Source organism: Physeter macrocephalus, chromosome 7 (assembly GCF_002837175.3).
Source record: "Physeter macrocephalus isolate SW-GA chromosome 7, ASM283717v5, whole genome shotgun sequence".
In the NCBI taxonomy this organism is placed as follows: Eukaryota; Metazoa; Chordata; class Mammalia; order Artiodactyla; family Physeteridae; genus Physeter; species Physeter macrocephalus.
The window spans coordinates 43,350,012-43,366,290 of record NC_041220.1 but is presented as its reverse complement, the minus strand read 5'-3'; the positions used below and the strand labels follow the sequence as shown (position 1 = coordinate 43,366,290).

The 16,279-nt window shown below is 31.1% G+C and overlaps 1 protein-coding gene across 1 annotated transcript in view; it reads left to right on the top strand.

Moving 5' to 3' along the window:
* Positions 1–16,279, top strand: part of ADGRL3 (adhesion G protein-coupled receptor L3) — a 150,310-nt gene that overhangs the window by 123,309 nt on the left and 10,722 nt on the right. Inside the window, exon 13 of the mRNA XM_055086330.1 lies at positions 1,537–1,633. Coding sequence (XP_054942305.1) covers positions 1,537–1,633 — 97 coding nt within the window. The remainder of the gene's footprint in view (positions 1–1,536; positions 1,634–16,279) is intronic.

Below are 16,279 nucleotides of genomic sequence, written 5' to 3'. Positions count from 1 at the left end.
CTTCTATGTTTTCCTCCTTTCCTTGGACATCTATGTTGCTTCAGGAGGCTATGTTGCTCTTTTATTTTCATCACTGTATATTGTTCTGTAATTTATTCATTCATTCTACCATTGATAATCAGTTGGGTTGTTCACAGTTTTCAGCTATAAGTAATGCTTCTATGGAGATTTGTGGGCACATTGTACTTTTGCATTTATTTTTGTTAATTTATATTTGATTAGTCTGTCACTTACTAGTCTAGCACTCCATGAAGGCAAAGATGTTTGTGTTTGCCTTTCCCCTTTGTATTTCCTAGATTAGTATTTGGCAGCAGTAGAGGGTTATTAATATTTTTAATTAGTTAACTAATAAAACAAATGTGAGAGATTTGTTCTCAGTTATTTCACCTTGAAGTTTTGAAGAATTTTTCAATAGAAACATTTTTCAAGTGCAGGTTTTACTGCACCGGTTTTCTTATTGTACTTTTATTAGTTTTGCTCTATGTGTATGTGTATGTATGTGTTTGCTGACCTATATAACAATATAGACATTTCTAAAAGATAAACATATCCTAATATTCATAAAACCATTTGTCTAATATTTTAAGATTAGGTACTCTTATTATTCAAGGAATTCAAATATATTTGGAACATAACCCATTTGTGAGCTTGATTTCACCATTAGTACTAGTAATAGTTCTAAGAAGTTTTTCATCCTTGGAAAAGCTTCTGAAAATATTTTGTTTCCTGCTCACAAGATTGTTAATACTTTTTGATCCCTAACTCAAATAAAATAGCAAAGCAATAAACCAGAAAAAAGTCCCCCCACAATGGAAAAATATTACACTGCTTTCTTGAATTATGACACATGGAAAATTGAATTTGAGAATATATATAATGATGTAAGAATTTTCATTTCTCTATAAAACTTCCTACTGTCTAGAAATGAATAAAGATGAATTGCCTTCCTTTATCTCCTTCAAAAGAAAGAAAAGTTGAGATAGTATGTAACCTGTAAAATTACATTGGTCTTACAAAATTTATGGAAAATGTTCAGTTTAGTAACATTTTAATATACTCTGTGTTCTTTTCTTACCAAACTGTTTCTTCTTGCAAGATTCTGAATTCATAGGTAAATCTTTTGTTAATAAAACTTACAAATTAATGCGTATTTAAATATCCCATCCCCATAAAAGTTACAATGAAAATAATTTGTTTTACCTTAGAAATTTAAATTATTAAATTCTATCTAGAGTACATTTCTATGTATCTTCATGTTTAAATTGGTATAGTATGTTACATTTATTCCTTTTAAATAGTTATAATTATTTCTGGCATAGGCATTTAAGAATACACTTAATGAGAACCAATTATTATCATTAATTTAGTTCCTGATGTTCTCATGCTACTGTACTACAAGCATGTAGAAGTTGTATATTTGCCAGATGCTAGAAATATAAGCCTCATATAACTGCAATAGAAACAAAAAAGAACAATATGTGTGAAAATTCACAGTGTGGTGAGTGCATTTCCTTTTTTTTCCTTTCCCTCATCCAGAGCCGAATTCGTAGGATGTGGAATGACACGGTCCGAAAGCAGTCAGAGTCTTCCTTCATTACTGGAGATATAAACAGTTCAGCGTCACTCAACAGAGGTAATCAGAAATAATTTTTCATATTTATTCTTTTTCATGATTACTTTAAGAAGTTCTTAAATGCATTGCTTTATTTGCAACTTCTGGACCTTGTTCCATGTGATAGGAATATTGCAAGGATATAAAACCTGGTTGAGTGTAATAGTGTGTTCCATTATTCATAAGCGTTTTTGATTTTTCAATCCAGAATTTTCAGGAGATCTTTTCTGAAAGTAAGTTAAAAAGTGAGAAACTTCTTTCTCTAGCCATCTGCCACTGTTATAAACTGGTGAGCTGTCAGGCCTCATTGGAAGCAGTTAAAATGGACAATTATGTGGCTATATAGTCTGCTAAACATCATAGAGTTCCACATTATACCACGTATAGAGCAGTTTCATAGTCTTTGTGGAAGTAAAATTATACTCTCTAATACATATTTAAGGCAACCTGTGTATTTGGGGAAAAATCCCACCTAATCTTAATATCAAAAAGGTGTGTCCAGATGATATTGGATATTTAAAGATACAGAAGAAAAAACCCACTATATATAAATTTTATATATATATAAAATGATTTTTTTGGTGTGTATGTGCTTCTGGTTAAAATGCTTCTGGGGTATCATTTTGATTTTGAAAATGAAGTTCACTTAATCTATTATTTTGTTTGTGGTTGATCTTTTTTATTGCCTCTGTCTCTCTCTTTCTCCCTCTTCTCCCCCTCCCCACTGTGTGTGTGTGTGTGTGTGTGTGTGTGTGTGTGTGTGTGTGTGTGATTAAAATTAAATTGACTGCAGTAAAAATGAGTGGATATAATGTTTGTGGAGAGCTAGAGTACACTACAGTCTGTACTGGAAAATCTTTAGAATACACTTTTATCTGGGGGGTGGTGCTTCTGTGAGCACATTCTAATTGCACTGTCCTAAAATAGACATTTTTTTATGCATATATTCAGTGGTTATTTTTATGATTGATATTGTTATTTTTTTAATCCTCCAAGCTAGAATTATTTGTTTGTTTTAAACCTGTTTCTGAGAGCTTTCTGTTATATTAAATGCTACTTAGAAACAAATAATTTAATAATTATGGTTTACGATTAAGAAAGATTCAGATGCTGGTGCTGTTAATTACTTTTACTCAAGTAAGTTGCAACTTATTTATATAAAAGAAGTTACAATAAGTAGTGTCTAAGTTGAATTTGATATAGGGATTCATCCATATTATATTTAATCTTGATTGACTTACATACATTTATTTGTGGTAGTGATATAGTAACTATAACCTAGTAATGATATTCAATTTTCTACATCACTTTTGCTTAAGTTAAAACAGTGAGTGCAAATATTCCTCCAAATATGAAGAAAATACATTAAAATAAAACAATTACCTTCTTTTATTTTGTTTCATTTTTAGTTTATTTTACATAATATCTCTCAAGTGTTCTTCTCATTTTAAGTTTAGTTTTACTGGTTAGTTTGTGAAAATTTAAATATGAATAATTTTAACTTTCTGACATACTTCCTAAACCACAGAGAGCAAATTACTTACACATGCCTCTAAAGTTTAGGAACAAATTTGCTTTCGTAGTGACAGATTTTTCTTTTTACTTTAAATAATACATAGAAATAATACATAGAAAATTTACAGTATGTTCCTTTAAGAAAACTATCCTTATTAATAAGATTTATTATTAGAAGTATCTTGCATCTAATGGTCACAGCAACCATAGGATAAGTGTCATTTAAACAAAAGATGAGATTTAATTTTAATGATGCACTGTTTATTTGCCTACTGTGAAGACAGATAAAATATGTAAAATAACTATTTGGTTTAGCATTTTGATCTAAATTTATGTAAATATAGTAAGGTATGCAGCTTTATTAAAAATTATTTTAAATGAATAATTTTTATGACCTTGATTTTTAAGGTCAATCACATTATATAACATTGCTGTGCCCTTTTTAGTTCCTCCTCAGAAAGTTCAAGTTGGAATATGTGCTATGAGGATGACTAGGTCAATTTGAAATATATTTAAAGAAAATAATACTTTATATTGTCTGATTATATGTTTAAACCTGTTTTTAAAATCTTTAGCTTTAAAAGATATTTCTTAAAGTTATTGAAGAAAGGGTATAAAATTTCTTGTGACATCCAATAAGTTACTTTGATGATGGCTTTGGGGAGGGGGTTAAATTGAATTTATGACTTGTATGTTCATGCAGTGATCTTTTCCTTCAGGGTATATATTCTTCCTTTCACTCAGTGACTTTAATGGTGGTAGACATCATAGTGATCTTCCTGAACTCCTATATTAATTTCCTAGTTCCCCTAGTCAGAAACTCCTCATTTTATTCTCATCTCATTAATTTTTATCTTAGATGAGTGCAGTATTTTAAAATTTTATTTCTTCATATTATATCTCTGAAGCTAGTCTTTAACTTCCTTCTTTAATCTTGTCTTATTTCCCAGGGTCCTATCCTCCCTGCATTCAGGCGTGTGTATCATATTTAGGTAGGTGGCATCCAAGATTCACCTTTCCAGATAAACACTTCAGTCACCTCAGCAACATAATTATTCACATCGATTTATTCAAAAAATCATATTTCCTATTATTAAAATAAAATGTTAGGCACTGCATTTTTACATCTTCATGTACAGTAGTCTAACTTCCCATTCATTCTTAGTTTCTTACAGCTGCAATTTTTTTAAAAATTCCAACTCCATTTTCCTTTCTTTCTAACTTAGATATATTAAATCTCTTATGTTTGCCTTTAGAATACTTCTGACCTTTGAAAACTACAAGAAGTCGTCTAAAAATTAGTCCTATTTTCACTTCAGGTTTTCTTTCCTATTCATACCACTGCTCAATTCATCAAAAGAATAATTATTTTAAAATTCTGTATGTCTTATCACCTGTTCTTCCAAACAAGAATCCATCATTATCATCTTTGGGATTCATTAAGAATAAAGCATCTACCATGCAGTGCAGAAAGATTTCTCAATGGTTTTTATTTTTTCAAATCATCTCTAATATTCTGTTCTTGAGCCAGCTTGTTACATCCTATGTATCAGTTTACCTGTCCAGATTTCCCAATGTGATACATTTGATTACTATTGGGATTTTACTCCTTGTAATCAAGCAAGACCTTGGAACATTTGTTGATAATTTTCAATTTATGTAATCATTGTTATATATTCTCTTTGGGATTTTGTTATTTGGTCACCTCATCTCTTTAAAAACTTTCATTACATTGTCCTTTGAATATATTTATGAAAATGTTTTCCAGGTGTTCTCTATACATTTTCAAAAATTTTTCTTCTGCTGACTTGTTTGCTACAATGCTACACACTCATACAAAGCCAGAATTTCTTGAGGGCAATACCCAATACTCCGGGGTTACCATCAAGTTAACTTCACCCATGCCACTGTATAAACAGGTAGAAGGAGCTTTTTGAGAGCCCTAAGATGATGGTTGATTACAGAGAGTTTCAAGGAAAGTTAACTCTTATCCAAACCCAAGTTTCACAAACCCCACAGGAGGGTTTACTCATTTGTTCATTTAAATATATACAATTTGCACATACCTCGAAGTCAGTCCTCAATCCTCAAGCTCCTCCCAGGCCAATAGAACTCTAATCCAAATTTCTGGTAGCTCTAAGTTCCTGATAGTAGTAGAAACGATTTGCAGCTAAGGTAATCTTTTTCACCTGTATCCCCTACCCACAATCTCTGCTAGCCAAACAGCATTCTGAGCGATTTAGATTAGCAATACCTATAAAACTTGAGTTTGATCCAAAAATGAAGCATTTGGGGAGAAATTTCTCTGGTAGTTCAGTTAATTGTTACACATTTCCACTCTTTCTGTAGATTTATGTAGAAATTGGGATTTTTCTGAAATGAGATTTTACTAGGCTTTATCATCATGAATAATATAATTGCATTCCCCATTTTCTTTTTTTTAATAAGTTGAATTGACATCAGAAATTTCAGTTTAAAATCAAGGTTTGCTAGGTAGCTGCTACCAATATGGTATTGCTATATGAATTACCAAAAGGTGGCCCCCTCCCAGCTGTGGATTGCAAAAATGTGCCGCATCTGAGTGGCAGAATTAGCAAAAAGGCATTTCTCCTTCTGCAACAGTGACTTGGCCTGAATTGTGGGTTTTTATTTCCCCTACCTCCCATTCTCCATCTTATCAACCTCCCACGCAAGTTAATGCAATACAGATTTTTATTCATGGAGATCTGACCAGTAAAGCTATATTTATTTAAGCCAGATTTAAGTGTTATATGGCAGAAGAATGTCTAATCTGTAGTTGTTTTTTGCATAGAAGTTTTGAGTAAGGAGTTTTAACCCAGCGACTTTGGGTAAATTGCTTAACTTCTCAGTGTCTATGTAATAGGGATATAAGCAGTACCCACTTCAGAGGGACTTTGAGAGGACTGAGTTAATATGTGTTATTTGCTTACAACATGCCAGGGACATAATAAGTACTATTATTATTCTATTCAGAAGTTCACTTTTATTTTCTAACAAATGAAAACCGGTCCTTGTCAGTGCTCTCAAGAATGTTATTAAAATTCATCATTCACTACCAAAGGTTTCTTTTACTTTGTATTTTCTAATAATAGGTGGGAGGAATGAAGTGGTTACCTGAATGTCAAGTAAAAGAAATAATTTACCTAAAATGGTGCTCCCCTTGATGCTAACAAAAGGAAATAAACTCATAAAACTGAATTATCTCTTTTAAATTAGAAATTAAATGCAAATTACATCTGCATGGTTGTACTTTCCATTTTTGATTTGTAACTATATTTTAGCAATGAGGAAATAAAGGTACAATATTTCTTCTCCCTACCTTAGATAATGATATAAACAAGCACTGCCTTCTCTTTCCTCCAAGCCCTCCTACCCTTCAGAGGTTTAGAGAACACTAGTTAGGCCTGCTAAATAACCAGTTATGTAGCAGAGTAGGGATGTGACTCATTCCCTTTTTAAACTCATATCTTCTCAGAGCCTGTATTGTCTTTCCCAGGAGGCTGGTCACTGGCACGGATGAAACTTCACAATAAATCACCTGCTGTCTCATTAATATTCAGGCTACTAAACATATTTTGTTTTTCTGTTTTTAAAGAAAAATACAAATGAAAATGTATAAGTGGTGTTCACCGCGATTAATGATTTCTATAAAGCTACTAGGGTGAACACGCCTACTCATTCACTCCATTTTATTAATGTTATTAAATATAATTTGGCTTATATGCAGAAAATGTCATATTGCCCCAAAGCTTTGCTGTTTTGAAGGATTATAAAATCATTTGTTATAAATATTAACCAGATTCTAATATAATCTGACATTTGTCAAATTTGCAGAAACAGTTAATCATATGCCTAAGAGTACTTCTTGCATAGCTAACAAATCAGACTAGGCTATACAACAAATTACTTTTTGTTTGGAGAAAGTATTACAATGATATGAGCACAAATATAATAAGTGTCCCATGGCATGGAGAAATTTTTCATTTGAGATTCGCCATTATATTTATATCTACTATTTTTTGACCTTTATATTCTTGATTGTAAATGAGGCAACAGCTATTTCTGTGTTAATTTCTTTCCTTTGTATGTGTCCTCAATAATCAGAAAATGTACAATAAAATAAGGATATCTTCTGTTTCAGAAAAATCAGTTTAATATACAAAAGCATATTAAAATACGTACAGATTTTTAAAAGTGAGATGCTGCATCAAATAGATAACTAAACAATACTACTAATACCCTGATTCCTAATTCTAGGAGACCAAATAGCTTTCAGAATGAACTTTTCATTGTGAAATGGAATATGTTAAATATTGATCTCTAGTCAATCTGGGGCAAATGTTGTTTCTATAAATTGTTAGCAGGAACTGAAAAAGAAAAACTTTTAAAATGCTTGCCCAGTGAGTCCTTCTTATGTTTTGCTCTTAACTTTGTCTCTTTGTTCGTAATCCTTGAAATCATCCAGCCTCTCACAGCCAACTACACAATATTAAAAATGGTTTTATTATTATTATTATAGTTTTCAAAGATCCCTTCACAAAGGGCTTATTTATGTAGAGTAGATTTCTCATTTTTATGGTTTATTATCTTACTGCCTTTATATATAGTTAGCAGTATCCCTTACCTCTTTGTTATAAATCAGACAAGCCACAGTGGATTACCTTGATAACTTCTAAATATGGTGCTATAGAACATTTCCAGTTGGTTTTAAAATATTACTGTTTTGTATAAGTTGCTGAGGATGTAATTTGCTTTAGAAAACAGTATCTTTTTTGAGAACTAAATGTGACTACTACAACTTATCTTCAGAAATTAGTGGTATTCTTTTCTCTGATAGAATACAATGTGCCTCTTTATAGTCTTGGTGAAGTTGGGATTTCTCCTTTAGTGTGTGTAACTATCATTTACCTGTTTTACACTGTTCATTATTTATTATCCATTATCTTTATATCCATGAAGAACCTGGGTTTTCTGGCAATTTGTCCAAAATCACATGGCTAATAACACAATCTAAATTCCAAACGAGGGCTTTCTGACCACACAGTCCTACTTACAATTATAAAAATTTTCGTTATTTTCTTATGGTGACAGTTTTACATGAAGCTTGCTGAAGATTAGAATTAAGTTTCCAAGAATGTATTTCAGAATGATTTTTATCACCTCATGGAAATAAGATATTCTTAAAGCACAATTATTCACATCTTTATTTCTTAATTTCCTTGATATACTATTCATTTCCTTCCACTTTATTTTGTTCTAAGTACAATTCTTTACAGTGGATCCATTCATCCTATTTACTTAGGGAAAGAGAAGCTTTAAAATATTGTGAATATATGGGGAGATGGATTGACCAATAACATTTTTTTACAAAACTATTTGATATCGAATATGCTGAATTACTATACATAACTGTTCAGTTTTAGGACTTAGATTGCAAGAATTTTATAATCATTCTTTTCTCCTGGAAGTTCTCAAATACCAAAAATCTCAAGATATTTTATTAGTAGAATCCTTTTATCTTTAATTTTTAATTTCTTATATTTCAGTAAAAGGATGAATATTTTGGTGAGAGCAAAGACTGTGTTTTAAAAATCTGGTAAATAGCTTCTGCCTATAATCATTTAGTAATAGAACCAAAGACATAACTTTCCCAAATCTCCATACTCCTGAATTTGATATTCCTTGGAACTGTGTCCTCTGTCAGGGCAATATAATAATGCCTAGAACAGATAGGAAATTTATTTGAGTTGACTTCAAATAGGTAGTGATAATGTTATAAATTAAACTTCATATTACTTTTATGTGCTAATTCCAGTTTTTTAAAAACTATGAAATGCCTTCTAATTCAAAATTTAAAAGCAAACAAAACTGGACTGTACCTCTCATCTGGAAAAATATTCCTACTGTATTATAAGCATAAAATTGTGATGATATAAATGCGGTATATAATATCCAAAGTTAACTAAAAGTCATCACTTGTTCAGATTATTTTTTCTAAGAAATAGATTATATTAACCTATATCTGCTATTTGAAAGTGAATAGAAGTTAGTTCATTTACATGAAAAATTAAAATATGGAAATGGGATATATGTTTAGCATAAGAAGGTCTTATTAGAAAAAAAGATACTTAAGTACCAATAATTGTGTATTATCCAAGATAGCCCCTGTTTATTGCATACTGGGGCTTGCACTTTATATAGTTCAGCCTTATATACTGCATGCCATTTAAAAATAAGTGTTTACGTGATAGGCTCTCTTATGATCTTCATAATAGGCTTTCCTCATAATTTATTATTATAAGGAATGTGGGTGCTTTAAAATCTAAAACAAGTTACCCATCACATTCATAGATAGTAATTTATAACCCCAGAAAATCACTGGAAAACTAAGAAAGATTTAAGAGGATATACAGATTGAAGGACAACAGTTAGTCTTGATGTAGAAAAATAGAAACAATATGTTTCCTGAAACAGTCTCAGTCTAAACAGAACAGAGCTGGTTATGATTATATGACAAAATAAGCCTTCTGTGAACAACATAATCAAGAATCTCTTTATTCATAGATATCTTGTTTTAATTCATATCTACTTTTCTCTCACATACTTTTTTTCAAATAAATTTCCAAATATAAAATTCAGGTTTTAGCTGATATAGACTTTCTGCATAAGAGTTTGTATAATTTGTACAATATAAGAAAGTATGCCAGTATAGGGCAGAGAAGTATATGAAAAGTCACATTTTCTTCAAATTGGTAAATTATTTTATATTGTTAAATAGTTATACTTTCCTTTGTTCTGACGTTTGTTTTCTTCAGCAAAAATTCACAAGCGTGTGAATTTACAAATAAAATGTAAAGCAGTGTGTGATTTACAAATAAACATAGCTGTGGGAATGACTAAATACCACATACTATACACTACATTCTTACTAAAAAGAAATGGAATTTACTGCTATTTTACCTGTGGTTAAGCATACTTGACCCATTATCTTTGGGCTCAGTATTCTTTGTTTTGAGTACTATGCCAATGTATGCAAAATGTCCAAGTTAAAAGCACACAGAAATACATGACTTTGACCACAAAAAATGAGTTTTAGAGATGAATGACTGAGTAGTATAGGTTCATTATTTCTACTTGCCAATCAGCCGCTTCCTATACTATAAAGCAAAGATTCTTCAAGAATTATGATTTCTAAGCCTAGCACTGTTGGCTAGAGCAGTCAGAAAACATAAGATCTCTGAGAAGCTTCTTTATCAATAAAAAACAACAATGAGTATCTAATGGTATCAGTTTCTTCTTTGCAACACAACTGGGTTGTGTTGAATTTCAGGGCAAAAGTTGAATTTCAGGGCAAAAAAAAAAATGTATATACATAAAATAATACTTTAAAGCTTTTAGAAGAAAATATATTTTAGATTTTAGGTTAAAGGAGTTCTTAAAAACAAAATAACAAAGATCATAAATTATAAGAAAAAGACAGATAAGAGTCCTATCTCAAAATTTAAACAGTACTCAAAACAGGTGAGCTACTGGAAGGAGGAGTAAACAATACATATATAAAACAGAATGTTAATGCATATATTGTATAAAGAATGCCTACAAATCAATTAATAAAATTCAACAACCTAATATGTATGTGGGCAAAAGATAAGAACAGGCAATTCACAGAATAAGAAACCTTTACAACCAATAAATATATGAAAAATTATTCCATCTCTCTGGTAATCAGGAAAATGCAAAGTATAACAGTAATATGAGATACTTCATACTCTATCAAATTGGCAAAATGTCAGCCTGACAATATCATGTCCTAGCAAGAATTTAAGAAATATACACTGCTTATGGGAAGTGTGAATTATACATACATATTTGACAGCATTGTGGCAATATGTTGTAAAATGAAAATGTGGACCACATATGACCCAGGGATTTGACTTCTAAATGTTTATTGTAGAAAAACCCATGTATCTGATGAAAAAGACATGTATAAAGCCAATTAGTGCAAAATAAGGGAGAACAGAATACTTAATTTCTAGGGTTCCCAACTCTAAAGCTTTGAATTTACCTATTGAAATAGAGGCAACACCTCTACATTCAGAATATTTCATTTGATACTGAGATAACAATGACCCAATCTGTACTCTGGAGAAGACGTGTCATTGAAATCCATATTAATAGATTCCCAGTGAATGAATTAGCTGTTAAAAGAAGCTGAAGTATCCCTGAACCATTTGAAAGAAATTTAATAGGCAGGTTGATTAAAATTTAATAGCTAACTTGTTGGCTATTAAAAGTACACAGTGTGATAAATCAAGATGTCAGCTCTTCAATTTATGACTTTATAAAAAAATGATGAAAAAGATTTTGGCTTTCAATAAAACATTTCTTTGACACTTTATAATTTCATTAATTGTTTGAATAAAAACAGTAAAAAATATAAAATTATGGTTTCTATGGCTTTAAAACTTGTATAACTTTTAAGGATAGTATGCAGATTATTTTAGCTTTGTTTATTATTATAAACAACTTGGTCTTGATTAATATGGCTGTCTCTATTTTATAAAGTAGCCCTTTAAAATTGAACTAATCATTGCTTACACTGTCTTTCTGTAGATTGCATGTGTGCTGATATTGTTTTGTGACATAGAAAAGCAAAAAATAGGAAACAAAATATTTAAAATAGAAAATGCCTATTGAATCAGTTCTCCACATTTCTAGAAGTCTCTTTTATCTATTTACTTTTATTTTTGTTTGTTTATGTTATGTGAATTAATATGTGAATATGAAAATAATTGAACATTATAGGAAAGCATATTATAAAAAAGTAATGCACTCCTATAAGGCTCCTAATAAAATTTTGTTGAAACATATTTTTGGGAGAGGGTGCTAAAAAAATGTTTGAAAATCGCTGATATAAATATGTTTAAGAAAAACTACCAGAGTCATGTGTGACCTTGAATAAATTATGAACATCTCTGGACCTGCGTTTCTTTACATATTGAGTGATGATAGTAGATTAGATAAGATTAAAATCTTATTCCATTGTAAATTCTGGATTATAACCTTCCTCCATTATGTTATACTGCAATTGATTAGGTGATACTTACATACATAAGATATATTTTGGGTATTCTGAATCATTTTTCTCCAGTTTTCTTGTTTATATTATAGGTCACTCGCCAAAGAAAGAGACATGTCTTTTTTCCTGTATACCACTTTTCTTAAATATTGAAAAGGAAGTAAAAGCCTCAGGACCCTTTCACCGGAAAGAAGTGCAGGCATGTGTGTGCACAACGGAGCACACAAACATACACCAAAAGCATTTTACATACAATTTTAAGGGTTTCACAACTTCATAGATACCATCTCCTTGTGAAAGATTCCTTGCCTTACACTGAAGTTAGTATTCTAATTCTATAGAAAATACCATCCATTAGTGAAATTATTTTTACTTGTACAAAATGAAGTCTCTGCTTTGGGCCAAAATTAATGTCTGAAAATAAAAGCACAAAGTCATCACTCAGTAGTAACTCTGCTTTGTTTATAACTCTGACTTGTATGTATCAGTCGATATATATAATGAAAATGACTTCATAAAAGAAAAATATGTCAAACCAAAGGAGAGAGAACCATGAGGGAATTCAGTGGAGGATGAGGTACATTAAGAAAGAAAGAATCATCCAGGTAAAACTATTTTATTGAAATAAAACAACCAGAACATTTACCATGTTATATGTTTATACATAAAAATTTGAAAATTGACGTATATTGGTATGTGACTATTAGAGAATTGTTGTATTCAGTTGGTTCATTAGATCACTGAAGTCTTAATTTATAAAACTTTGCCCATTTAATGTCATAAAATAAGAATGTAACTACATTTTTAAAAAAATGAAGTGTGAGGGGCGAGCAGAGTGATAGTTCAAGTTATTTTAAGAGCTTTTCAGTATACTTTTGTAAACCTGCTGTCAAGAAGAAACGTTGTTTGAATTATGTTTCTGAATGATATAATATAGATTCAAGTGAGATCCAACTGTCACCTTGTTTCAGATCTGTTCTTTACTTCACAATTTCAAAGCAGGCAGATCTGCCTTGGAGTTTCAGTCCTCAATTACATGTTCACATTGAACTGGCCTAGGCAGTGCTGTCATTCAGGGCCTCCCAATGTCAAAACACCTATTTTATTTTCATAAGGAAAGAAATGTAGCAGTTTTGTGGTAAAAACTACACATTTGAAAAGAGTGTACTCATTATTCCATTCAAATCTCACTCATTTAAAAACTTTTATATCAAAAACTTCAGTCTTCAGGTATAAAGTTAAAAGAAAAAAAAACTCTTCTTAAAATGATTATCTGTGATTTTAAGCTTAGTTTTTTTCAGTAACTTAAAGGTCTTACAAAAATCATCAGAAAAACTTCCCTAAGTTTTTCAGTATGGAATATGAAAATCCTCTTTTGCTTTCTATTATGCTTTCACCAGAAATAAAGATTTTGTGCTTGGTCTTCTGTTGATAGCCTTGTTAATGATTCACATATGTTGAAATTCAATGTTAATTCCTTTTCCATGGTTTTATGAAAGAGCTGACCGTTGTTTCTGATAGCAAATATGCAGGTATGACTAGACTGTAGCCAGGATTTAAGGACTCAGAGAATTAAAGAACAACTATTTTTCACAGCCACCTTGAGCTGTTTTACCCTATTTTAGCTTTTTGAGTCATGGCAGGTTGTACCATTTTTTTCCCCTCTAATTAATATCTGCAGTTAGTATTCAGGTAGTATTTTCTATTTCCAAATAATTATATGAATGTTTATCTTTGCTTTAAAAGTTTCAGTATTAGGGCCACTGGTGTAGTATTAGAAGGAAATAAATCACATTAGAAATTAGACAAATGGCACTCTTCAAAAATTTACTCAAAATATAAAACTACTCATAATTGATAAAATGACTTGTTTTAATTTTCATATTTTCAGGATGCCATGGATTTCACATAAATTTTTTCTTTAATTAAGGAAATATTTATTGAGCTCTAAGAACTATCCTAGACATGCGGTATAGAGCAGTGAAAAAACAAAAACCCTATTTATTCCCTGTTTTCCTGGGGTTTACATTCCAGTGAAATTAGCGCATAAACATGCTTTTCACATACATAGGCTGTAACTACCTCCCAGCATCAACTTATTTGTGTCTTCAAACTGACTAACCAGTAAGCTTAACTTTTCAGCTGAAAAACAGTGACAGATGGTCTGTAAACACTGATCTTCTCAGAAGTCTTCAGCAATTTCACAGCTATTAGAAGGGAAGTTTACAAATCAGAAGTTAGTTGGAGGTTAGAGAAAGAGGCAGGATGGACAGAACCTTGGAAAATAGTATCAGAATTCAAAGTGACCCTATTAAATTGGAGAAGCAGCTAGAAGCAAACAGAATAGACGGGCAAAGACAAGTGAAATGCAGTGCAGCTATAGAGAAAAGACAAAAGTAACTGTGCACATAAAAGATGAAGGAAGACAGGTTCTGTGCAGGTTTTTAGGAAAAGATCTAGGCATTGGCAACAAGCAGGTTTTTTTAGCACAGTCGGTGCTACCTTTCAAAAGTATAACTGAAATGCCTAAATGTGAATGGGTACTGTAGGCAACTCTTTCTAGGAAAATTGCGCTCGTTTGGCATGCCAACAGGAAAAATGACCTCTTGAGGTCACAGCAAGCTGTGAGTGTCCATTAAAAATTATTAACTTCTTACACTAGGTGAATCAAATGAGGGATAATTGTTCAGTTATTCAGACATCTCCCTCATTCTTTCAAACTAGCAAACTCATAGAGCTTACCCATAACCTTATATTCTTTGCAAAACATTAATCACCAAACTTTACATCCTGCTCTGTAATTCCTGTGACTGAGCCCTCACTTGTGTTATAACTCTCCACTTTCAGGACTAAATCAGTTTCAGTGACACTAATTATATTAGTTTTAAATGGTGCATGAAGTATAAAAATGAGCGATAGTTAAAAAGCAACTTAATTTAAATAGTGATTCTTTTTCTAGCAGGAAAAAAATGTCCTTAATACCAAGGATAAAGAGAAAACTGATTTTATTTTTAAATTTTTTTAATAAGTGTTTGTGTGGTTTTAGATTTAACAGCAGGTAGATCTCCAATCATGTCACTCATTAGGGCTGTAGATTAGTAACAGATTCTGTGTTGCACCCAGATTTGAGGAAGCACCCTACCAAAGCCATGTGGCGGAGACTGAATATTGTTCCATTTCACCAACATTGTGTCATAATACAGCTGTATGCCAATCCATTTCTGCTATTGTTGCTTGCCTTTCTAGCTCAGCAGGAATTGATGATAAATAAGTGAACTTTAAAATTCAGTATTCCCTACATTAGTAGATTTCACTGATATAAGTGCTTTAAATTTAAAGTACATTCAAAAATTAGAAAAACACTAAGAAAAACTGAAAAGGAACTTTATGCTAAGAAAGCTAGAACCAGATAGATTATCTATGCAAATTGTGACAGCTTTCTTAGAATTCCATTATGGAGCTCCATTTTTGTATGATTAAACTTTTTTTATTCTCACATTATTAGCTTTTTTGTAAACTGAATGCTAAACAGAAACCAAAATATTGAGTCACCTGCTTCTTGCTTATGCTTGATTCTCCCCAACTCAATTGTTTCCTTATTCTAACATATAGATCATCTTTTTAAAAATTACATTATTTTATCATTTATTTATTAGTTTTTGAATTCAGGTAAATTGACATATAACATTATACTAGTTTCAGGTGTATAACAATTAAATACTTGTATATATTATGAAATGGTCACCACAATGAGTCTAGTTCACATTCATCACCATAAATAATTACAGTTTTTTTTCTTCTGATGAAAACTTTTAAGCAGATCATCTTCTTTTACATCAGCAGGTAAAAAAAAAAAAAAAAAAAAAGGAATATTTTCTTTTATAAGCTATATGAAGTCAGGGAAAAAAGTGGCGAGCCATCTTTCCAGCTTACTGTTTTGCTTTCCAGTTAAATTACATAATGTGTAGGAATAAAGGGAAATGCGTAGAGATGTACATATAAGTCCCAGACATAAAGATCTTACCCTTATTTGATCTATAAGGAAGTGTAAA